Source organism: Thunnus maccoyii, chromosome 2, assembly GCF_910596095.1.
Source record: "Thunnus maccoyii chromosome 2, fThuMac1.1, whole genome shotgun sequence".
NCBI classification, from domain to species: Eukaryota; Metazoa; Chordata; class Actinopteri; order Scombriformes; family Scombridae; genus Thunnus; species Thunnus maccoyii.
In genome coordinates this window covers 37,969,709-37,994,587 of record NC_056534.1, presented here as the reverse complement: position 1 = coordinate 37,994,587, position 24,879 = coordinate 37,969,709, and the positions used below count along the sequence as shown (strand labels likewise).

The 24,879-nt window shown below is 42.1% G+C and overlaps 3 protein-coding genes across 10 annotated transcripts in view; 1 reads left to right on the top strand and 2 right to left on the bottom strand.

Annotated features, from left to right (window-relative positions):
• The window catches only part of rbfox2 (RNA binding fox-1 homolog 2), a 33,917-nt gene extending 31,145 nt beyond the window's left edge, over positions 1 to 2,772 (bottom strand). For all 6 annotated transcript variants that reach the window (XM_042390598.1, XM_042390606.1, XM_042390615.1 and 3 more), the window contains exon 1: positions 1,655 to 2,772. In XM_042390598.1, the coding sequence (XP_042246532.1) occupies positions 1,655 to 1,906 (252 nt within the window). In that variant the 5' untranslated portion in view covers positions 1,907 to 2,772. The remainder of the gene's footprint in view (positions 1 to 1,654) is intronic.
• Positions 2,773 to 5,831: 3,059 nt separating this feature from the next.
• Positions 5,832 to 17,551, bottom strand: LOC121909971. 2 transcript variants are annotated; one of them, XM_042430877.1, is made up of 20 exons: positions 17,086 to 17,551; positions 16,836 to 16,994; positions 16,130 to 16,248; positions 15,859 to 16,042; positions 15,186 to 15,298; positions 14,632 to 15,106; positions 13,831 to 14,544; positions 12,914 to 13,038; positions 11,565 to 11,823; positions 11,122 to 11,249; positions 10,925 to 11,021; positions 10,687 to 10,809; positions 10,225 to 10,397; positions 10,036 to 10,133; positions 8,756 to 8,883; positions 8,281 to 8,461; positions 7,949 to 8,093; positions 6,246 to 6,322; positions 5,972 to 6,018; positions 5,832 to 5,879 (listed from the first exon to the last, which is right to left on the bottom strand). In XM_042430877.1, exons 1-18 carry the CDS (start codon positions 17,480 to 17,482, stop codon positions 6,248 to 6,250), a joined length of 3,693 nt encoding a protein of 1,230 aa, XP_042286811.1. In that variant the 5' UTR covers positions 17,483 to 17,551; the 3' UTR covers positions 5,832 to 5,879; positions 5,972 to 6,018; positions 6,246 to 6,247. The 2 variants fall into 2 exon arrangements, with proteins under 2 accessions (XP_042286811.1, XP_042286801.1); XM_042430867.1 differs by having other exon boundaries at positions 13,831 to 15,106.
• Positions 17,544 to 24,879, top strand: part of emp1 (epithelial membrane protein 1) — a 10,538-nt gene continuing 3,202 nt past the window's right edge. Inside the window, exons 1-3 of one of the 2 annotated variants that reach the window (XM_042430971.1) lie at positions 17,544 to 17,562; positions 23,919 to 24,010; positions 24,504 to 24,603. In XM_042430971.1, coding sequence (XP_042286905.1) covers positions 23,936 to 24,010; positions 24,504 to 24,603 — 175 coding nt within the window. In that variant the 5' untranslated portion in view covers positions 17,544 to 17,562; positions 23,919 to 23,935. Of the gene's footprint in view, positions 17,563 to 22,730; positions 22,819 to 23,918; positions 24,011 to 24,503; positions 24,604 to 24,879 lie in introns of those variants that run through there. The other variant, XM_042430961.1, reaches the window with a different exon arrangement.

Genomic DNA, 24,879 nt, shown 5'->3' with positions numbered 1-24,879 from the left:
GAGGCACAGACCACAAATCATGAATTATAATCTTCATCATGCCTCTGTGTGTATGTCTGTACGTGCATGTGTGTTGTATAAATCACCCCCCCCCCTTAGATAAGGATCTCAGGGATCAGTGTGGTTCTAATGCCCCCTCCAGTATGAGATGTGATCCCATTATCTGGAAACAAAGCCTCTTTACTGCCAGTGATAGGGCAAATCTGTTCCTGCACCAACTGAGAGAAACAGAGGTTGGGAGGAGGAGGAGGGAGGGAGGGAGGGAGGGAGGGAGGGGGCATCTCTCCCACTCTCATTTCCGGACTGTCCAGCCAGCTCACGTTCAATACATTTTAGGGGCTGAAGCTATTGATCTGTGCATCTCTCTCCCACATAAAAACACACACACACACACACACACACACACACACACACACACACACACACACACACACACACACACTCTTCCACTCACATCTGTTTTTAAGTGCATTACATTCCTAAGCCTGCCTGTCAGCACTCACCGACAGCATGACGATGTAAAGCCAGCCATTTAGTTTTCCAAACAGGAGCAAACAGGCCACTTCACCTCCATTACTGGCGCTTTCAATGGCAGACAAATAGCTTTCTATTCTCCAATGGAGCTCTCCAGCCTACATAATATACCATAATGATGTCCAGAGCATCCTCCTGCCCTCCTGTGATGCTCTATTAAAGAGATATTTAACCATTTTTGGATCACTGAGGAGCAAAAAAAAAAAAAACAACAAACTGATTTTGCTGACATTGAAGGAAAATAGGTCAAGAGAGTCGATCACATTTGCTGATCCAAGCATAGAATGAGAGGCCAGACACTGTAGCAATAATGTTGATAAAAGCAGGAGTCTGAGAATCAAGGTAATTAGATTGATTAGGTTTGGGCTGATTACCCCTCAATAAAACTAGAGGTCTTTGTTGACCTCAGATACCCCCTTACCTCCCCCTTCAAAGACCACACGAGCAAACACTTAGCCTACATCAATTCTAAACCAAATGTTGTCCACACCATTAGGCCACATGGCAGAGGTGGGGGTTTTTCTTTCTTTTTTGCATAATAAAGGTCAAGTTTGTTTACACTCTCCACCCCCTGCTGCTGGGACTTTGTCTGGGTTTATGGATATTCATAAAAAAGAAGATGCTCTTTAGAGTTTTGAAGCAACAGGAAGTCTGAGCTGCAATGTTTCAACCCAGTAAACATTGTGGATTTAGTTAATACAAATTGAACTATTGCAATGTCTGCCTAAACCTGGAGCAACAGCCTGAGCTGCAATGTAACAGCTGTAATGTAACAGCCCAGTGAACACCATGGATTACACTCTTACAAAGTCGACTATTGCAATCCCCTTTTACAGATGAATTAACAGCATTTGGAGTCATTTACAGCTGTGAGATGTGGTGGTATTTCCTACAGTGTTGGGAATGTACTGGGCCCATTTGTGGCCCTAATGTTGCTGCAGATGTGTATTCAGTTTACTTAAACTAGACAACAAATGCAAGCACAACAGAATAACTGCTTAAAGGATAAAAATGCCAGTATGTGTCAAATATAGAGAGATCTCTGTGCTATGCATGTGTGTTCGGACAGAGAAATAGTGTTTGCATAACTGTATTTGGACAAAGAGTCCTGCTCCCTCACCTGACCAACCTCGCCGAGCCCTCCCGAGCCGTCGATCCGGGGACGCTTGCACTCAGCTCCGGCCGAGTCGACCAGAGCCGCCGCTGTCTGTCCGTCGGGCTCCGGGTCTCCGCGCTTCATTCCCCGGACAGCTGCAGGAGCGCCGCCCGCGTTGGGGTGCACCCCGGCCATGGTGTCCAGCTCTCTATCCCGGTCCATGAGACCCCGGGACACAGGCAGCATGATGGATGCAACGTCGGTCGACATTAACATTTAAAAATCTTCTTATGTCTCCTGCCTTAAGCTATAAACTGGGGAGGTAAACACTAGTCTTGTGCACCTTTGTGCTTGGAGCCAGCCTGTGGAAATGTTCCCTGTGCAGTTAAAACAGTCTTATAATGATGCCAAGTAGCCTTCACTGTGTTTTCTACTGGGCCTTTGTATGACCCCCCTCAAGAGTTGATGTAGGCTGGAAATGTTTTGGATGAATCTTAACACCGACTTTGGTTTTAGAAACAATTAGCTCAGAAACACTTACTGGGGGAGAAAAAAACAGCGGATCAAATTTTTTTAAAAATGTCCCCTTACATATAAATAGTTAATTTCCAGCTATGTAGCTCCTGTTTGCTGACCGTGTATTTATTTACTGCGGGGCTGCCTGAGAGGCCTACGTTATTTCAGATCATAACAAACCAATTAAATAAACACCGATATGGCTCCTGAGCATAGCCTACCGCCCAATTTCCATTTGGCCTCTTTTTTTTTCCTCCAACGAGAGCCGTCTGTTTTTAAGAGCACAACAACATCAACATCCTACCGCAACCTCAAGACGAAAAACCCCTCAACATGTCTTCCCCCGTCGCCTTTTTCCTCCCTGTCTATGAGCAGACTTGTACCACAGAGCAGAGGTTCACTGAAAGTCAATCCTCGTCAGGAGCTCTCTCTTCCCCCCATGTTAGTCCGCAAGTCTGCGTTAGAAGAAAAGGCGATCTCTGCCCCCCCCCCAAAAAAAAACAACCAACCAACCAACCAACGGAGGGGCTGCGGTGTTTCCTTCTCCCTCTCTTCTATTATTTTCTTTCCTCTCTCCGTTTTTTTTCCCGGTGTGTTCTTGTAGCGTGTGTGTTACAGAAAGGAAATTGTCCTCCCTCCCTCCTCCTCCTCCTCCTCCTACTCTCTTGGTGTAGTCATTCCCCTCCTCCTATCTTCCGCTCTCCCTTTGAACGCTGAGCCAGGCAGCCATGCAGCCTGCAAATACACGCAGTGTGCCGCAGTGCTTCCATACATTTCACTGAGGGGAGGTGTGTGTGTGTGTGTGTGTGTGTGTTTGTGAGAGGAGGGGGGCTGAGGGGGGGTCTTATGGGCCAGACAGACTGCCATGTTCATGCTGTATATCCCCCAAGCTGTGAAGCAAGTCTTCAGTCTGTTCTTCGCGTTTATATGGTGCGCAATTTATCCACATTTTTTAATACAGCTGAGTTTTTTGCGCGCTCTCTCTCTCTTTCTATGTGGCTTCATGGTGGTCACATGACAGAGTGGCGGAGGGTGGGCTTATCATCAAGACCAACTCTAAAAGATTTCATTCCTATCTCATTACACAACCAACACACCAAGGGCCAAGGTCTTCACACAACCCAGCTGTGAGTCATGCAGCATGGAGTATGTTCCTCTGGCATTTTTATTGCTTGGATGACACCCAGTGGTCAAAGGCTACCATGAGAGGCAACTACTTCAAAGGCAATTTGCTGCAGCAAATTACAAGAAAGAGCCGATTTCAAAATCCTCCCTCTGACTTCGACTTTAAATTAATTGGTTAGCCCTGAATCTCCAATCTTATGTTGTCCTTTACTCTCTTGATGCTGGTTATTAACTATTACTAGATTTAATTTTAAACAATCTTTCCAGGTGCAGAAAGGTCCCCTCCTCTGGAGTCAGCTCACACTGCTAATTTGGAAAAATGTTTGATTATGTTGAGATTTTCAAATCTAGGCTTAAAACCGATATTTTTTCAATGTTTATTTGTAAAGGGACATATAGCCTGAACTGTGTAATCCTTCGACTAATTCCTACAGTTTGAAGGAAACATTTTGGGAATTATTCTCATTCAGTTACTTGCCAAGACTTAGATGAGAAGATCTGTACCACTTTCATGTGTACGGTAAATATGAAGCTACACACAGTAGCCAGTTAGCTTAGCTTAGCACTAATAATGGAAATGGGGAGGAGCTAGCTCTGTGCAAAGGTGAAAAAATTACAGTTTATTTACCACATTATGTCTAGTTTGTCTACAAGTAAAAAGGCAAAAAAATTGTGGTTTACAGGTGATTACATACAGGACTATTTATTAGCCGGAAGCAGTGACTTCTTAAAGCCTCCACTGGTTGCCTGGCAACAGCTTGGCAACAAGACTTAAGTTAGTAACTGTGCCTAAAACAAACAGTCCCACACATAAACCCTATAAACCACAACTTGTTTATTAATGAGCTTTACAGGAGCTGGTAGTTGATTTACTTTCAGACAGAGGCTAGCTGTTTCCCTCTGTTTCCAGTCTTTATGCTAAGCTAAGCTAATCGACTGCTGGCTGTCACTTCATAATTAACAATTAACAAATACAGAGGGGTGACGAATTAAACAGACCTGAATGCGTGACCCCTACAGTGAGGGGATCTGGCGGCTCTGTTAGCATTTTGCTGGCATGGTTTGGGTCCACTTGTCCCCTCAGAGGGAAGAGTCACTGCAGATCAACACCAAGTTGTTCCGAGTGATCATCTTTATCCCACTATGACACATTTCTATCCTGATGAGAGTGGTCTCTGATGTGAATCTTATGCTGTGACCTTCACAGTCACCAGATCTCAACCCAGCTGAACACCTACAGGAGACGTGTTAGACGGCGCTCTCCACCACCATCATCACAACACCAAATGAGGGAATATCTTTTTGAAGAATGGTGTTCATCCCTCCAGAAGAGTTCAGACTTGTAAATAAGAATATTTCTAACAATGTTGATCTGTGTCTTTCTTGATTCTGTTATTGTTGTATTATCTTTGTTTCTTAACTCAACCCTGTTGTATTAACATTGTTCGCTGTACTGTTCTTGTTTTTTTGCATAAAGTGTGCAACAACTCTTTTGGAGATGTGCACTATAAAAAAACTAAGTTAAAGTTGCTGTATGCAAGGCTGTATTACAAACAGGGCAAAGTGGGAATTGTCTCACATCCCCAGAAGCCCCAGGTTCACTTGTTAGTGCTAATTTGATTAATTGAACCAGTAATTGCTTTTGGGAAAGAGGGAATCTGCACTACTAAAGAACAATATCAACTGACATATTTAGGAGCCTCTACAGTGTTTTTTTGTTTCATTACCTGATCTTGAGGTCACATCTTGAAGAGGGGTCCTGTGTCATTTCATCTGATACTGTGCTTACATGGTGCAAATTCCTAAATTAATTTGGTTTAATCAGATTACCACACAGGAAACCTGAGGTCATGTAATATTCCAGCAAATGAATAATGTTCCCCAGTGGTTCTTAACTTTTTAAACACCTTAAAATGAAGACATGTCTACTTGTGACTCCTCATCACAGGGATAGAAACGTTCTGTTAAATCCACTGAAACCCATCAGTAAGGGTGTGCTGATCTTTTGTCTGACTCATTGCCTTACTGCGGGGAAATGAGGTATGAGCACTTCAAATTTATTTTTCCCTGCTAGGATTGTTTCATTTTAAGGGTCTTGAAGATGAAAAAAATCCAGTATTTCACCAGAACAAAGCAGTAATTCTTTAGCATACATTTATTTCTTTAAAATCATCCCTCATATTTATCTTCAAACCTCTCGAGAAGTCTCAACCCAAAGGTTGGGAACCACTGCTCCAAAGCGAGGGAGTGAAACAGCAGGTTAATTGGGGCCCAGCAGCTTATTTTTGCCGCGGGACCCAAAAGCAGGTTAAACCTGCCGTTGCTGTGTGGTCAAGCTTGGGTGGAAATATTTTGTTTTTGCTCAAATATCTATAGTTTCTTTTTTAATCACTATAAACCTACGATCCACATATCGGGCAACAAAGCAGTTGATTGTGCTCAGTCCACAAGGCCCAAGTGTTCATGTAAACAATGCTGCGTCCAGCTTTTTAATGGAGTGCCACTTCCTGCTGCAAAGCCTTGTGGCTGCAAGCTTAGCAACAGAAACACACACCCTCAGTGTCCTTTGAGAGCTTTTATTGGTGGTTAAATATGTGATGTCTGAGGCCTGAAAAAGAGGAGAAACACACAAGATCTGGTTAAGAAAACATAACTCAAGTGTGTTTGTAAATGGGAGCTCACACTGTCAGTGCAGCTTACCAGATCATCATCATCTCAACCAACTTCAAGCGTCTTCTATGTCGTAACTGAAAAACAGGAAATGGATCAGTCTTAATAAATAATTCAAAACTCTCCTCATTACTAAATCATTGTCCTTCTGTCATATGGAACTGCAGCCACTACTGGCTCTCATACTGTTTCCAGTGAGGAGTGCTGTAATGGGGCTCATTTATGGGCGTTTTCATGTGATCTTCCAGAGTTCATAACGGGCGAGGTGGGTGATATGAGGACAGAGCACGCTCATTTTCCTCACCGTCATTGCCCGAAGCATCCCTCGACACACGGGCCGTCACGTGGGGAGCAGATTTCAGTTGAACACATGAAGTAGATCTGAGAGAGAGAGAAAAATAAAACAGGATTACATGTACAGTAGTGTCGAGTGTGTGTGCAGTGCGCTATGACAAACAGCTGCTGGCAATTGAGATTTGGCCAGAATTTGCAGATTACAAAATGGCCTCTCCACATTTCCTCATAACAAATGCTGATTAAGAGATTTAGAAATACAGCTGTGTTCATTTTGCTTTATTGAGTCAAAGAGATAATGTGAGTGAACAGCCATATAATTTGCATTTACTTCTTACACAGTTAGACGTTGGGTATAAATAAATGTCCAATGACAACTGCAACTAGAAGGAGAGTTTACTGATTCCCGGGGAAAAGACAGATTTCTGTATTTTTCTTGCTACAACACAAACTGTATGGAAAGCTTGCTTAAAGCAGTAATTTGACATTTTGGGAAATCTGTTATTTGCTTTCTTGCTGAGAGTTAGATGAGAAGTTAGAGACCACTCTTATATCGGTTTATTACATATGAAGCAGCTTAGCTCAGCATAAAGACTGGAAACAGGGAGAAACAGCTAGCCTGGCTCTTTCCAAAAAGTAGGAAAATTGGCATAAACCACCGTAAATCCACAAGTTGTAGTTTTTACACTTCAGTTTTTTTAATGGATTATATGGATATAGCATGTTAGTGAGCTTTAGAGGTGCTGGAAAGCTTTTTTTCTTAATCTTGGGATTGAGCCAGGCTAGCCGTTTTTCCTCTACTTCCTGTCTTTATGCTAAGCTAAGCAAACCAGCTACTGGCGGTAGCTTCATATCCAATGGGCAGATATGAAACATGGAATTGAATTTCTCTACAACTCTCCACCAGAAAGCACAGAAGCAAACTTCCCAAAATATCCAACTATTCAATTTAATATTGACATCCATGATTTTGAATCTCGTGCCCCAACTTTAGTTCACCGACTGCACACTGAAGACGCCTTCAGACTTGGCAACAACAACGATCCTGTGGATTTATTGCATGCCACATTGCGTGAGACACCTACAATAAAATCTTGGTCACAATCTGCGTCAGACTGTACGATATAAATTTGAGGCATGTCACATTGTGTGCTGAATGCATAGTGAATCATGGCTCTATGATGTATATGAAAGCAGAGGAACTTCATCAGCTTGCATCATGTGCAGCTCATGTTTTGAAAATGCAGCAAAGTCACACAAACTTCTTTTTCATTTCACCTCGATCGTTTTGGTTTTTGTTTGCCGTGACTGAAGGAGAATGAATGTGTTTCGCCCCTAAACTTTATTCAAAAAACTGTAGTTATGAAATGTCACGCCTGCCAGTGTATTCTGTCATTTCATGTCGTATTCTGATTGGTTTGTGGGTCGTAGCAGCAGTCATGTTGTGGGAATATGGTCTTAAATTTCTGACACTGTCAGAATTTTGCCTCAGACTGTCTTTGGTCCCCAAATCTCCAAATTGGTTGTCGGTGGACATGTCTTACAGGGCGATCTAGGACACTGTTTTGGATTGACAGCCAAAGATTTTACCACAGTTCTCTCATGAGTGTCAATTTTCATCTCAAAAAGCCCAAAATCGCACAGTGTAACGGGGGTTAAAGATGGCATTAATGCTACAATTAGTATTAGTACAGGGTCTACATGTATTCTTACCTCTTCATCTGGGTCCTTGAACTCACCATCGGGAAGGAACTGGAAGGTGCTGATGGTGAAGCGACGGGTCTGAGCCCGAGGAGAGGGAGGACGAGGATCAGACAGCACGGCCTGCTGGGAGGCTGGGTCCAAAGGGTTGGGACATCTAGGGAGTAACCAGATAAGTAAACCAATTAGATAACAGAACAATGTGTTTCAAAAATATGCTTTCCCTTCCTTCCCTTGTTATCGCCTCTCAGTGGAAAACACTTTCAAGATGTGATATTTTGTATGCAGTGACTTTCAATTTTTGTTCCACAGGCTGCCCCGCAGCAGGAGATGTTCAAACATACCCGTTGTAAAGCAGCACCCACACAGCTTTTCCAGAGCGGGGGTAGGCCACACAGTAGTGCACCAGCAGCACTAAACTGGGATCTGGGGCGTTGAGCAGCCGCACTTCCAGGTAGAGGGGTTTCCCCAGCAGCATCTGCAGGGGCTGGTGATACTGGGGGTGGTAGCTGCTGTACTGGGCATCTGAGATTGGAGGAGGTGTGTTGGAATAGAAGGAGGTTATTTCTCCACATTTCACCCACTCAGAACTAAGTAGAAGTTCTCCTACAGCTGATCTAAAGGCAACATGTTTTGAAGCATTCACATGGGGCTGAAAGACATTAAGTTTGTAGATTCATATTACATGTAGATTTGTATCAGATCTGTGAATTTTTTATTAGATAGACAGCCACCAAAGGACTGGCACAAAGGACACAAAGAATTACAATTCCCTGGGTATGCAAAGCAACCAGTAGTGTTGAAAAGAAGACTGTCTACCTTTGGCAATCCTGAGCTGGACTCCAAACATCCCCTGGGTCTGGACTCCAGGTCCCAGCGTCGGAGTTTTAACCAGGTAGCTCACAGTCAGGACAGTGCCCGGCACGTATCTGCACTCCACTATCAACCTGAGAATCAGGGGTAAGAGCTGTGAACCACAAACTTGAATCTGTATATAAAAGTATACTTTTTACAAAGACATTGAGAGTTAAGCTTCAGTAAAATAAAAAGCATTTATTTGTCATTGAGTTTCCTATAAAGGAGGGATGAGTAGTCATATGATATGGAGGGCCGAGAATCTGTGTGTTTTATTTTTAAGCAAGAACTACAAAAACTGATATCCCTCTTACTTTTACTGACTGTTTTGTGGGTGACTAGTCTTGCTGAGGTCTCGTATGCAATTTGTTCTCAGGTCTTCATTAACTTTAAAAGCTTAACTCAGTAGTTCGCAACCTTTTTGGCTTGAGACCCAAAGCTTTGTCTACTTGCCAACCCTTGCCACAGGTTTCATATGTCCATGGACTGCCAACTGTGCAACCAAAGGGTGATGATTCCTTCTCAGATTGCATTATTAAGAGGCTAAATAAACCTAATTTTGCATAGCAGACATTTCTGCTTTCCTGTCCTTTTAACTATGTCGCAGCCTCTCATGGTGCAGCCACACAGACTCCAGCGAGGACGCATCTGGACGCGCCGGCAGGTGGGTGACGGACTGCAAGTTGGGCAGTGTTTGGTTTTTTTTTCTCTGCCATTTTCAACATGGCAGCTGCATTACAAACAATCTCATAATACAGCTAAACAGTACACTAATGTATGCTTCTGAAAACATTTGAGGCGAGAAACAGGCCATGCAGTAACAGAATCTAGATTCATATTTTATCAGTACTGCCTAGTTTGACATTTTGATCTGAGTTTTGTGAGCCAGCTGCATTGCGCTTGATGGACCTCATTTGCATGAAGTTGAGGTCAAGTCATCATTATGCAAATTCAGGTACAGCAGTTGGTCCATCAACTCGCTGTGCTGTATCCATCATGCATCGCGCAGCCGGATCTCCTGCTCTCCATAGAAAACGAATGAGATCTGTCAACTTGACATTCGTCACGATTCGATGTGTCTACAACTTCAGATTAAACTTGTGTTTGGAAACCACTGGCTTAACTAACTAACTTTAACAATAAATACAACCGATTCACCTGCTGTAGTGTTTGGCCTTCATGAAAGGCTGCAGCCTTTCTGGGTACACGGTTGGTCTAATAATAAAGAAAGAGCCTGCGCTGACCTGACAGGAGAATCTCTTGTTATGGTGCCATAGTTGAGGCTGATAGACTGAATCATGTTGATGACCTCCACCATGTAGATCATCGTTTTCCCCACTTCCTGTTACAACAGCAAATGACATAATAATTGGTATAATGACACTTGGAAATATTCAATTGTCTGTGAAAGGTGTTCATTCATTAAAACTCACCATTCTGCGTGCCCCGCAGCCATCCATCGGGATCTTAAACAGGGCATAGTCAGAAGTCACTTTCTGAGGTTTGCATGTGGAGTTGCTGGCAGCAACAAGCAGGGCAGGGGAAAGAGGGGGCTCGGTGAGGGAGGCAGGCACCGAGAAGACAAAGTGGCGGTCAAGAGTGCACTCTGGAGGAGGAGGACACAAACACACACGCATACACACATGCAGTTATGTAAAGGTCAGATGAACAAAAGGTCAGAAATCTCAGGAGGCAATTGATAATGAGACCCAAGGTATCTTATACCCTTTTCACATTCTGTGTCACTGCCAGCTTGAATCACGCTGTGCTGGCCCTGAATATGCCTCTTCACACATCCAGCAGCTGTAGCGCTTACATATCCGTACCCAAAACAGTTCAACTGTACTCAGCTAAGTGGCGTGAAAATGCCAGTGGGGACACAAACTGCAGCTCACCATCCATGGGGTAGTAGCAGGCAGGGGGGTGCTTGCTGAAGCAGCAGCCCATGGAGAGGCATTGTGGCTGGGATACAGAGCCGAGTCCGCAGGGGAGACGCTGTTCGCTGGGAAGGTTGCACTCTGAGGGACAGCACGACAAATGTCAACCGCACAGTTAAAATAACTCTGAATGGCCTGGAGAAAACACCCTTTGGCAAATTGAATAGCCTTTCAGGGGTATAAACATAAAATCTACCTTGTCCAGACCCTGAGATGGAAACTGGACAGGAGAAGTGAGCCTCCTTTCTCCCGTTTACTGTCATGTAGACAACAGCGATGATGTACATTTTACCCTTTTGGAGAAAAATGTTTATACAAGAGTTAATAGGTTCAGCAAATGATCAATTATACAAAAGGTCGTGTGCTCAGTATGAAATCTGAGTCGATACTTGCCTGCACACTCATGTGGCAGCGTGAGTGTAACTGGAGACTCAAACGGATTTTGCCATCTTTTCCTTTGCTGGCAGAATACCCACAGTGCTTTGGGGCGTCCTGAACGTTCATCTGGTTCCCTTTGATGTCTGAAAAAGACATGGGAACATATATTAAGTTATTTTGGTGTAGTCCTTAAATGGCACAATTGCAGCTCTCAGCACAGTGAGGCACATTTTTTAGTGTTTCCCAGTCAAAACAACAACCGCGCCTACTTTTTTTTTTTACTACCCCCCCATTTAACTGTACACCGGAGCAGCCCCCCGAAGCATGTTTAAATTTAAATCATGCAGAGCTGATGGCAACCATATGCACCTGGAACATATAGACCACCCCACACACACACACACACACACACACACACACACACACACACACACACACACACACACACACACACACACCTTTAACAGCTATTCCAGAGATGGGACCTGGTGGGAGCTCCACAGTCATCTGATGGGAGGAGCACAAGACTTTGGCCTTCGGGACAACAGAGGTGCTGATCTGACCCTTGGTGGTGCTGGGCGGGGTGGGCGAGACAGATGGAGTAACTGGTGGAAGAATTTCAGGGGTACTTTGGTACGGGCACTGCAGGTCCAGAGTCCTATACTCCCCCATGGAAAGGTCCCAAAACCTCAGAGGTAAGGAAATGGTTGTGGGAGTCTAAAGTGAGAGAGAGATGAATAAAGTCAGTAAGAACCACCACATATGACTCCAGCAATATATAAAAAAATAGAGCTTGTGAGTTTAGCTAAACAAAAATTTTTTAGCTCTTACTAGTTCGGTTGCACAGAACATGAAAAACTCCACCCAGTGTAGATGCATGCAGCGCAAATACTGCATACAGACCATATGGGATTAATTGTAAATATGAGCTGCTGACTGGGAAAAACTGCTTGCCTGTGCTCCATATACAAGCTGGACTGGTGTCATAAATCATCGTTAAGTCAACCCAAGTGGTATAAACCACAAGCATCAGCAACCCAAGGTAATTTTCTACTTTGTGGTATCACTGATTAGACTGCATTACACTGTATGTGAAGGCATTTTTAAATATTTTGTCCAACCATTAACAGAAATCCAGTAGAAAAAAATATAAGAAACACATTAAATATAATGTTATCTATATATAAAAACATCAACACAAACTACAGATTCTAAAATGACCAAACAGCTCAAATAAACACCTAAGTTAAAACTATTTTTGCCTTTTAGTCTTTGTCTTGTAGTGATTATCATGTTAGATTCTGATTTGTTCAGCTCAGGTCTATATGAGTGCAACTGTTGCGTGTTGGATTGTCACCGTCACAATGTAAATGTGGGTGGTGTGTGAGTTTTAAATAGACCCCAGGAAGAATCGCTGCTGTGATACAAAGGATTGATGGGAATCCAAATTTAAATTAAAACTCTGATACAGTGTCTACAATGAACAGTTTAGTGTGTCAACATATTAAATACATACTACTATTAGCATGTTAACGTGCCGACTGTGAGCTTTTCAAATGCAAACTTTTATGTTACTGTACATTCTGATTAAAAGAGCTCACGATGCCGTTTCATGGAAACTTTAAATCTTAAGACAAAAATTATTTTTGAACTGTTCCGAGCTCATCATGCCGTCACATGACTTCACTCCATCAACGGAACACAATCTTTTATAATTTCTTTAAAAACATGGACATGATAAAAGTGAAAGGATTATATTAAGATGACACATTGACGGGCAGAGACGGAGCATTATGGAGGATCTCACCCGTGACTGGCTGTGGCAGGCAGGCAGAGGAGAGTAAAGGATTACCCCGGAGCCCTCAGCCATCTGTATCATGTACCCACACAGGGGAGACACACTGGGGAGAAACAGCCATATCTTCTTTTGATCTGATATTAGAAGCAAAGTCTGTTAGAAATGTGCTACCTGTAACAGTTAATACTTTCATTTTAGGAGTGCAGGAGATGAAATAGGAACAGGACGTCTTAGAGCTAACTTGGGGGATGCCAGTATGGGAACAAGTCTAGAACATGACATCAGACTTTGTTTGCACTTCAAGATGCCTGAATATATCACAAACAAGTGAGTGAAAATACAGCACAGCCAATATTCTTATAACATTTTCTGCCATATCACTACAGCCTTGCATGTCCATATTTGATATTAAATAGAGCTGCAGCCATAAGTCAACTGACAGAAAATTAATCAGCAACTATTTTGATAATCAAAGTAAAATGTTCAATGATTACAGTTTCATAAATGTGAGACGTCGAGGCTTTTCTGTGTCACACATGACAGTAACACACATGACTGTGGACCGTGACTTTATAGAAAAAACAATTTATTGAGGAAATAATCAGAAGGTTAATCAACAATTAATGAAATGAAAATAATCATTAGCTGCAGCTCTAATTGTAAAATAATCCATGAAAGTAACTGAAAAACATATGAAGAGACAGAAACATCAACTCAAGCAATCAACACATTTTCTCTCCAAAAGAAAAAACAGGCAAAAAAAAAAAGTGTTTGGATGCTACTTTTATCTCTATAGGAGAGAAGATAGTTGTTGCCAAAGAGTTATTTGGCAACAAAAGATCGTTTTGCTCTCTTTGAAGAAGTGAACAGGCACACTTCTCACCAATACAAAGAGCCACTATGTTTTACACAAAAGACTCACTGACCTCTGACCTGGATGGATTCTGGGTGAGCAAAAGGCAGGAAGACGACCATCCTCCCCATCAGACACTGGAGATGAGGGGACTGTGGAGTGGGCTGAGTTGGGATAGACGCTGTAGAACTGGTGGTGGTGGTGGTGGTGGTGGTGGTGACTGGCTTTTCCGTGGTCACTGGTGGTTCAATCTTTGGATACTGGGGCACAGGGGGGTAGTGTGGTGGGTAGAGATGATGGTAATAAGGATAATATGGATAAGGGTAGTAGCTACAAATGGTGTGAGTGTAAGGGGGGCAGGTGGCTTGCTGAGCTACTGGTTGCTGAGGCTCATGAGGAGAGGGCTGCAGCGTCCCCGTGGCAGGCGGAGGTGTGGGTGGCAAGAAATAAATCAGCCCTTGTGGGTAAAACTGGCCGGAGGGATAACTGGGTTGTTTGGGAACCATCGTCCTGGTGGTGGTAGGAGGTGGAGGAGGGGTAGGTGGAGCGGTAGAAGGAAGTGAAGTGGAAGGTTTTGGGTGGAAAATTTGATCATATGGATAGTACGAGATATATGAACCGAGGGGATAAAATGCACCAACAGGTTGTTTTGGTGGAGAAGGAGGGATGGTAGGGGAAGGAGTGGGTGCTGGGGTCACTGGTGCTGCAGTGGGTGCAGGATAGTAAGGCATCTGAAGATAATACTGTGGGTAATAAAGACTGGTTGGAGGTTCGAGTGGCTGGGTAGCTGGAGGAGAGGTGGTAGTAGTAGGCTTTTTAGTAACAGGGGTAGGAGCTGGTGTCACTGCAAGATAGTAGAAAGGGTAATACACACCAGACGGATATTGAGAAGGACCAGCAGGTAATTTGGAAGCAGATGTAGCTTGAGGGGAAGGATATTTTAGGTGCTCTCCAGAAGAGTAGGGCAACTTGCCAGACCCAGAGGGGTAGAGGGATTGCTGAGGCTGGGGCCCAGGAGGACTGCCTGGAGTGGGCCGAGGGGGACGGACAGGTTGTGAGCCAGGAGGGTAGACCTGGGGAAGCTGGGGGTACTGGAGCCCAGGGTAGGGGTAGCGGAGGTAGTCAGGAAGTTGCTGCTCCTGGGTTGGAGGTTGAGGAGGGGGAGGAGGAGGAGGAGGAGGAGGAGGGGGAGGAGAAGGGGAAGTAGGTGCAAGATCTGGGACGTAGGGAAACTGAGGGTCACCAGGAGACAGAGGTGGAGAGGACGGAAGAGAGGGGACATAGGGGACCTGAGGGTTGACTGGACAGGAGAGGATATACTCCTGCTCATCTAATATAAGCTGGAGATCCTGAAAAAAAAGTTGCATAAAAATGCTGTTACAAGCCAGTCGTCTGCCACGATAATCCATTCAAGATTAGACAACTTACTCCATGAGTGACACAAGGAGCGCTGAAGAGGATGAAGAAGATCAGATCCTCAGGTTGGGAGTTGACACGGTACGCACACTCTGCAGACGCAAAGGGAGCCCAACCTCCGTTCACTGTAAAACAGACACACATTGTTTTGTAGTCAGTCAGTCAGTCAATAAAAGGTTCGATTCTGATAAAACCTGCACTGACGTCTCGTCTGTGTTGTGCTTTTGTTACATTCAGAGACCTACTGTTCTACAGTTAAAACCCATTTTTAGGCATTTTTTGACTAAGTATATTTAAATTTGACTACTTTTAGCCAAACTAAATAAATAATCAAATAAAGGATCAGGAGATCTTCATGTTGGGAAATAAAACAGTTAAAACATTTATGAGTCTGTAATTTCCTGGCAAGTTTCCTGGAAAGAACTGTATAATAGCAGTAACTACAGGGGAACTAAAGACACAGTCCTGTGACAATTTTAGTTTGAGTTTAATCATGTGTGTTGAGTTGTATTAGTTGTTGACTTACAGACGACTCTCTGAATAACTTCTCAATTCAAATAAAACTACTAATGAAGATTCATGTTGTACACATGTGGATTCTATTAAACCAGACTATACAGAATAATGCACAAGTTATCATCAATTTAACTACCAACACACCGCTAAGCCCCAAAAGCTAACGCACCTACGACTCCCAGCATATGTATATCCTCCTCCTGCCCATATATCTGCACTGCCATGCCGTAAGGGGAGCAGAGGACTGAAGGGACTGAGTGGGAGAGAGGCGGGGCGAGAGTGGACATCTGTACTGGGCAGGAGAGCTTCAGTGGGCTGCCCCACCACAGCATGGGCAGCACATAACTGCCATTCTGACAGAGAAAAAGAAAAGGAGGGCGTGATGAATAAAGGACACAGAATGACGACTAGTGGAAATATAGTGTAGGTGCTGCCGATACCTCCTGTGTAATGTAACATGCATCATATGGCACCATCATCTCAAGGTCACTCCATGATGTCCTCACTGAGTAACCGCAGTATGGAGGTAACTGAGACAGAGAGATGGGAGAGGCTCCTTCTGTAGAGAGAAGATGTTGAAAAGCTGAATGTAGAAGTGAAACAAAACAAAAAACAGGTTGTTGATCCATAAAAATGATTACTTGTTTAGGTCACTTATCAAGCTAAAATACCAAATATTCCCTGGTTTCAGTTTATCAAGCTGTGAGGATTTGCCAATTTTCTTTGTTTTAAATTAATGTATTTTAATTATCGTTGGTTTGGACTGTTAGTCACAAAAAACAAGAAATTTGAGGATGTTACTCATACAGCACAGATGATTGATGAAATCATTGAGGAAAAAAAGCAGATTAATGGAAAATGAAAAAAAAAGGTATAATAATGTTTGTTTTGTTATATAATGATCATTTTCTCCAGCATGAATTGGGCAAATAAGTTCATGTTAAACTTTTCCAAATAAACTTTAAGTTCACTCTCCACCCTACGTGAAATGAAGGCTTTAAGTTTCTGCGAGATGTGTGCACCTTGCAGAAATGCAAGGATTCCCTGTAAGAAACGGTCCTTCCTGTATAACCTGTTAGCCAATATTCAAACAGCACTAGTCCATCACACCACTGCCACCCTTACAAATAATATCATATATCTCACCTCTGTCCACTAACAGTTGTGTGAGTCCTTCTCCAGAGGCTGTGAAGGTCATGACATTATCGTCACACTGCACCAGAGGCCTCATAGCCAGCCACTCAGAAAAGTGTGGACTAGAGTCAGAAGATGGCCCCAAGACCTTCCCCTGGACTCCATGAAAACCTAAAAGGATATTAAACAGCAATAATAATACATAAATAATGCTCTGTATTATCAAGCTCTGCTGCATTATGATCCCTGAAGCAGTTTTTACCTGTGAAGTCCTCTTGATATTCATCCTCAGAGTGTGAAGGCCAGGACCTTTGTAGTGTGCTGACGTTACCAGAAGTCCAAGACAAGCTGCTGTCAGTTTCATCAAGTTTCGGTAAAGTGAAATCTGGAAGTGGCTCCTCAAGAAAGGCAGCAGATTCAGGCCGAAGCTGCAGACGACCTCGCTGGTTAGGTTTGTGTAGGTGGATAACCTGTTCACCAGAGTTCCCAGTCCCCTGCTGGACGTCGTTATCTAGTTTAATCCTCTCGTGATCTTGGTGAGTGTTAGAACCATCCGGCCACCGTCCTAAACTCACCGCATTGCAGAACTGAAACGTGTAAAAATAAATGGTTACTATAAATAAAAACAAAGTTATCAATCCTTTCTCTTTGCAAGACATCGCCAGATTGTTGACGCTTTTGCTCACGTGCGCACGGATGCGTCACCTGCAAATGAGAGCAATCAACTAAGTGTCATCAGGTATGGACCAATTAAAAAGCAAAGCGCACAGACGCAAAGACTTGATGAGAAATGTTAAAAACTCTCCTCCTGAGTAACTCTCTTACTCACATTACAGTGAGTAATTATTTTGTTTAATTCGCTGTCATCTACTTAAATGGCCACTCATAGATTAACGCCACTTCAAAGAGGGCTACAAGTCTTTTTTAAAAAACATACTTACCTTTTTATTTGAGTAACATCCCTACTTAGTTTCCTCAAATCCCATCAAACTTTATCTACTTAACTTTTTATCTAAACTTATGATGCGTTCACAGGGTTTTTGACGCAGATAATCTACCAATATCTGATATATTACCTATAATCATCACACAGACCTATATTAAAGTAATGTTTTAAAGACCATAATAGTTTTACCTTATCAAATTGCCGATTTCACAAGCTTCCAAGTAAAGTCTGTATTTTTTTAAATCTTTATTTTTGAGATGCATGATCTCTTATACAAGGGAGACTTGGCCAAAATGGCAGCATACAGTATGTGTCACAAAGTTTAATAAAAACACATTAATTTACAACAATCACATCCAACACAACAAAACAGGATCTGACAAATAAAAGAGAGAAAAACGTGACTGCATGATATGAAGGCAGCGTTTCCAGATGAAGTTTATCTTGTAAATTCTTCCAGGTGAATAATATGAAAATGCAGTTTTACCAAGTTCAGAGCAGAGTCCAGAGATACTGAAGATTATCCTTCTAGATGATCGAGTCTGTTAAAAACAGGAGGAAGCATTTCACAAAAGGTAACCAGGAATGATGGCTTCAACAATGAAGGCATCATTACCTTTATGAACCTTTCTCTGTATAGAGAAATACTGGATTTATACCAATATTACTAATATTGCTTGTTTAAGGTGGTATTGACTGTGTCAACATATCAGTATATATATGCATTCTATAGTTTTGTACTCTTGAGATTTCATGGACATAGCCAGCAAACACATAAACAACCTATTTTTAAATTGAAAATCAGCAGACAACACTAAATCTGTCGTTTTTTTCTTAATTTACAGACATTTTCCACTTATTATTGTCCAAGTTGGTAAGGAGAAGTGGGAACACTGGCTGAGTGGTTTTGTCCAACAAGGAGATGACTGCTTGATAAAGATTAGTCCTAGATGTAGTTTGGATGAAGAGGAACAGTAGCAGTTACTGACCGATGTTTTATAGATGAGGTGTAGGGATGAAATATGAGGGATTCATCTGCAGGAATGAGTCATGAGTTGTCGGAGAGACGGGAGGAGTGTCTGGCAAACGTGACTCTGGGGGAGTTTCTTGGTTATTGTGTTGCTGCAGATTTGCAGTAGGCTGCTTCGGGTGGGACTGCTGTAAGCCTGAGTGTCCAGAGGCAACAAGAGCCGCTGGAATTAATCTGAAAAGCTCAGACTTCTGTTGCTCTGCAGAACTTAAATCCTGCAGTGGCTGCGGTGGTAATCGATTGGATGTAACAGGAATGTGCAGAGGCAGTTCAAAAGGAGTTGGGTTGAGTTGGGAGCCTGAGAGTAGAGTCTATGAAGGGCAAAGAGATTTGTTGTGGGGAGATGTGTGCAGTCGAACAACCTCAGCACATTGTTGCTGCAAGTGGCCTTTGCTGTTTGTTGTGTGACACTTAAGGAGAGAAAATTGAACATCAGTCAGTTTAGAAAAGGTATGAAGCAGTGGATATGTGTCCCCAGGATGCAAGATGTCCCAACACAACCTGTTAGGATGATATAGGTGGATAAGGAATTTGTAAATAACAGGAAAGCTCTATTTCTTTCACCCAGAGCTGAATATATATTCTGCACAACTGATCCTAGAAGACAGCAAAAGCTTTTAGCAAAAAAACAATATTCAAAGTTAGAAATAAGATTATTGTTGGCATTTATTCCAGAAAGTCCACCTGATATCAAATTTAATCATCCTTCTTTGCAGTCAAAAATAATGCCATCATGTTTTTTAAGTGAATAGTTTTGTATTATTAGAATGAAGAAATAAGATTTTTTAGGAAAATATCAGTAATTCTCCTTTTTGTCTTTTGTAGCTGGACCAAACCAGCATCTAACGGGTCCAAAGTGACATTTGCAATGTGCTGCAGCTCAGCAGCTAATTGGCTAATTAGCCTGCTAACTGACGTTAGCGGTGCACTTTTCACCGGTGAGTGTTTATTTGGTGGCTGGTTCAACAAGCTAAGGTGCAGGACGAGACATGTGTCCATGTTTGTACGTTAGATGAGAAGGGGGCTAACAGGAGGACTAATGTGGGTTGTTGTTCAGGGTCTGTGGCTCTTGTGTTGCAGAGCAGGATGCTATCAGGCTCAGTGTGACGTCTGCTCTGCCGATGATCAAACAATCAAAGATTTGATTTGCTGTATTGAAATAAGGACTCCAGCAGATGCGACGTATTTAATCAAAATAATGTAAACATGGGATACAATCATGAAATCAAAGATATTAAAATATTGATTTCTCCCTTTTGGTTTATGATTTTTTTCCAAGGGAGAACACAAGACAAGTGATTTACCGAGCAGATATGTATGCTGCAGTAGACCAAAAAAAAAAAGGCAATTTAATTTCAGTTGGACTATAAATAAGGCCTTTTCAGCAGCAGCTGCTCCTCTGTAATGTGTGTCCAATGAACGCTCACTGCACAATGGATGTGATATTGTACTCTCTGTAGAGGCCCACATGTTGTGATGGGAATAGAAAACACCGCTGACTCAGAAGTGGTGTACGAGGGGGGAATCGGCACTGCTCACCCACTCACCATTCACTGTGAAGATATGACAAACCATCAGGGGTCAGATATAATGGTTTCAATCTTGACTTCTATTCAGACTCACTGCCAGGAGAAAATACTTCCTCTAGTCTATTCTCACACCCTCTGACAATAGTATCGCTCTCAAATGAATTTCACCTCAGCAGCACTATAATAAAAACAGAAACTTACACTAATGGCTCTATCAGCCATAACAGAAAGTTACGTAACACAGAACTCGACTCATGCATCTAACAACAACCACTGAGCAATTTATTCACACTGAAGGAGAAACAGGATTTGGTTTAATAGGACAAATCCAGGGATATTAGACCTGTTTATAGTGTCATCTTCATAGACTGCTAGTTTACTTCCCTACATGTGAGCCATATACCGGCCACAGTTGACCCGAGTGAGAAAGTGTCAGTGCAATCTTGATTTGTTTCCGTGGTTACGCTGCTCACACTGAGTGACTCTGTACTGTCAACACATGAGGGCGTGGTCAGTAACAGAGCAAAGGAAGTAATTATGGTATCTGTCCTCGTCCCACCTCCAGGAGGATAAAGCAGCCATTGTCGTACACAGATCAGGACTACCTCAGTCCATGTGGTCTTAACTGAGAGACCTCAGCCTGAGGGGAGATAACACAGAGGCAGACATGAGCTGAGGCCTGTTGGAAAAGAAAAGCCATAAATTCTTTTACTGGTTTTCAAAACAGTTCTTTTATCATAATGAGAAGACCCACAACTACTTGAGCTTTCTTTTGTCCAAGACAGGTGATAAAAGGCTTTAGTAGATGTGCACTGTCTGCCAAGTAATCCCCTAATAACATGGTGTTATTTGATTGTAGCCACTAATAATACCAATCTGACTATATCTGTTTAAAATATGACAGTTTGTGGTTAATATGACAGCTTCTAGTAGCCACCATTGATAATGTAAGTGAATTTTTCCTGTTCTCCACCCTTTTGTTTTCCCATTTAAGAGAGTTCTATATAGAGAGGAAAAAATAAATGTTTTATAATCAACCTATGAGTTTATAAATGTCAGGAAAAAGGTTCCTATTTGTATATTAAATGAATTGATTTTCCAGTGGAATCTCAGACCATTACAGGTGTCATTAAAGCACTTGGAAATAGCCAAAAGTCAAATGTCAGTATATATATTTTTTGGTATTTTGCCACCCCAAGTGCTGTCAGCAGACACATTTTATACAGCCAGAGGCTTAAAGGGATACAAAATATATTACAAAATATGATTATTGAGAACAGGGCTGCAACTAACAATTATTTTCATTATCAATTAATCTGCAGATTCTTTTCTCGATATATTGTTTTGTCTGTAATAAGTGAAAAATGCCCATTATAATCTCTTAGAGGTCATGATGACGTCTTCAAATGTCTTGTTTTGTTTGATAAACTGTCCAAAGATATTCAGTTTACTGTCACAGAAAAGCCTCAAATCCTCACATTTATGAAGCAAATTTTTGATATTTTTGCTTAAAAAATTACCAAAACAATTGCTCAATTAACTAAATAGTTGCTGATAATTTTCTGTCAATCAACTAATCAATTAATTGACTAACTGTTGCAGCTCTAATTGAGAGCACATGTAAGGGAACAAGGAATGGATCAGGCGACACTGTGAAAGTGGGGAAAGTCACTTCCTGACACAAATCTGCAGAACCTTTATATAATCCACAAGAATATTCTTACATAGGATGCTTCCACTTCTGTTTCAAAATACTTCAAAAATTTCAGTCTGTTGCACCAATCACAACTGCATCAACAATATTTCATTTCACTTTGTACTTGCTTGAAGACATGTCACCATCAGAGTATGATGGTGTTGGAAATGTGAAGATGCCCCTGGTGTCTGGAGCTGCACCGCTGTCTACATCACTTCTTAATGCTCCATCTATGGAGGAGTCATTTTAAGTGCATAATGAACCGGAAAATGTGTTAAAGTAGTCTGAAAGCACAAGAGGTACTCTTGCGCTGCAGGATATGTTTATGTACTGTATGTCCAAAATGATATTTCATATTCATATGAAGACCACTAAAGCTACAGACAGTTTATTGTGAAGATAAAACACTCAGGTGAGCTGTTAGATGAAAGAAATCAGATGAGTCTGAAGCAGTCTAGGAAGGTATTTAAGGAATAAAAAGAGAGCAGAACACCAACACATCTGGAGCAGCTTCAGGTGTTAAAAGTCTGTGTGACAATGAATGATTTTGGAGACGTTACTCCTTTTTACGCAGCGCTTTTTTTTTTTTTGAGTGAACCAGAAGCCGTTTGGTTCGTCTGGACATTTCATTGAGGGAAGAAAATTTGAAACTTTATGGGTGGGGCTTGGTGGGGGGAAAGAGAGCGAATAAGGGAAAACAGAGTGATGTGTGTCCTGCGAATTCAAAGCTGGGTGGGTCTACAGTGTTTCACATTCCCAAATAACTCCCGGGCCGTGCGTTAAAGCGCTTTGAGGTAATGTTTATACACGTTGTTTACATTTTTCAGCAGTTATGTCTTATAGATGATGCTCTATGACGCAATTACGCAAGATTTGGGAGGTTTTGAGGCGTGTTGGGTACAGAAAAGTAAATTTAAGCGTAGTTCAGGTTTGCTTTGAAGAATTGTACGGATATGACTTTGAGCGCAACAAAGACGCGCGAATGAAAACTGTATATAAAGTAAAGATTAAAAGTCATAATGGTTCATGTTTCGGTTTGTAACTTAAGAGGTGTTTTCATTATTATTTTCAGTGGTTGTATTCTCGCGCTTTTTTCAAAGTAGTTGCCTGTAGTACAGGGCCTGTGTGTGTAACGGAGCAGCACCCATTTGGGAACATCGTCCAAACAAACGCGCCTTTCTTGTCAACGGAAATAGTCTATAACCATGAAAAACGAGTCGTTAAGCAAACGGACACGTATTTCTGGGCGCTACAAATGGATGTCAATTCATCTGAGACGTCTTATTATAGAAATAACGGTTTTTAAAAAAGTTTAATTGAATGATCTGAGCAGCTTTCAGGAACCTGTGATGTGTTTGACAGCAGCTGTGCAGTTATTCAAAAAATTTTCTGCGAGACTTCTGGGGCGAGTTTGGACTTGCATACAACGGATCTCCTCTCCTCTATCATTCCTCTTTCTCTTTCTGTTTGAGACAGTGTTTGTTTGTGGTCTGTCATAGGCTACTTTTGGGGACAAATTTCAGACTTGGGACCAGTTAATTGGGGAGGGCTTGTCCAACTGGGGACAAAAACTGTGTCTCCAATTGGGAAAAAGCTGATTTTTTGGGTCAGTGGTTAAGGTTAGGGGTTAGGGTAAGTCTCCAGGAAATGTGTGTAAGTCTATGTAATGTCCCCAAAAGTGATCATTGTCTGATATGTGTGTGTGTGTGTGTGTGTGTGTGTGTGTGTGTGTGTGTGTGTGTGTGTGTGTGTGTGAGAGAGAGAGAGAGAGAGAGAGAGAGAGAGAGAGAGAGAGAGAGAGAGAGAGAGAGAGAGAGAATTGATGACTGTGTTACGTGAGTCCGTGTGTGGAAACTAATTTCTGTGCATCCTTCCGCCTCCTCCCTGTTATCAGTTTTTCATAAGGCCACGATGTTGGTGCTGGCTGGAATCGTTCTTCTGCACATCACCACCATCATCCTACTTCTGGTGGCCACCATTGATAGTGTAAGTGGTTCATTTTTATTCACATCTTGTCTTTTTGTTTTCTCATTTAACAGTGCACCTCTGCTCAGAGGAAGAACAGAAGATTTATAGCCTATGAGTTTATAAAAGCCAACCAAAGGCTCCTACAGGTTGTTTTTTTCAGAGCAAATACAAAAACCTTAAGCAATATTGAAAATTTCTCTGATGAAAACTTGGAAATACCAAGGAGTAAAATGTCAAAATCTGTGTTTGGGGAGTATTTCGGCACCCACAGTGGTGCAGATCTACGTTATTTCTACAGAGTCGTGTTAACCAACTCTTACAGAATAGGCTCTATTTTTAGAAACAGACATGTAAGAAGACACTGATCTGTCTATACTGGTGCATGTATACACTTGTGCAGGACGACAATAAGTGAGGAAAGACAAGCATAAACATTTGTTGACACAGTAAATCTGCAGACATCTGCCTTGATATCCTCGGTGTGTATTCATATCTTCCTCTGTGTCTTCAGGCCTGGTGGGTCACTGATACAATGACAACTGACTTATGGGGCAGGTGGGATCAGACGGGCTCAGGCTGGCACTACACTCACCTAAAAGACTTCCCAGACGGTAAAGCTTAAATGCATGTTTTTATGAATGAGATCGGTGGTCTGAGAACTGTTACTTTTCACACAATTAAGTTCACATGATGATGATGTTGATATGAAAAGACAGCCCAGATGTTAAGATGTAGAAACAGCAAGGATGCTGATCAGGAGATCTTAATGGTCATTAATATGGTACATGATCAGCAATCAGAGTTCATATGCTAATGAAATTGTTTGCACAATTCTACAATATGTTAATAAATGATCAGTAATAATTTTATGAATGTTAATATTATGA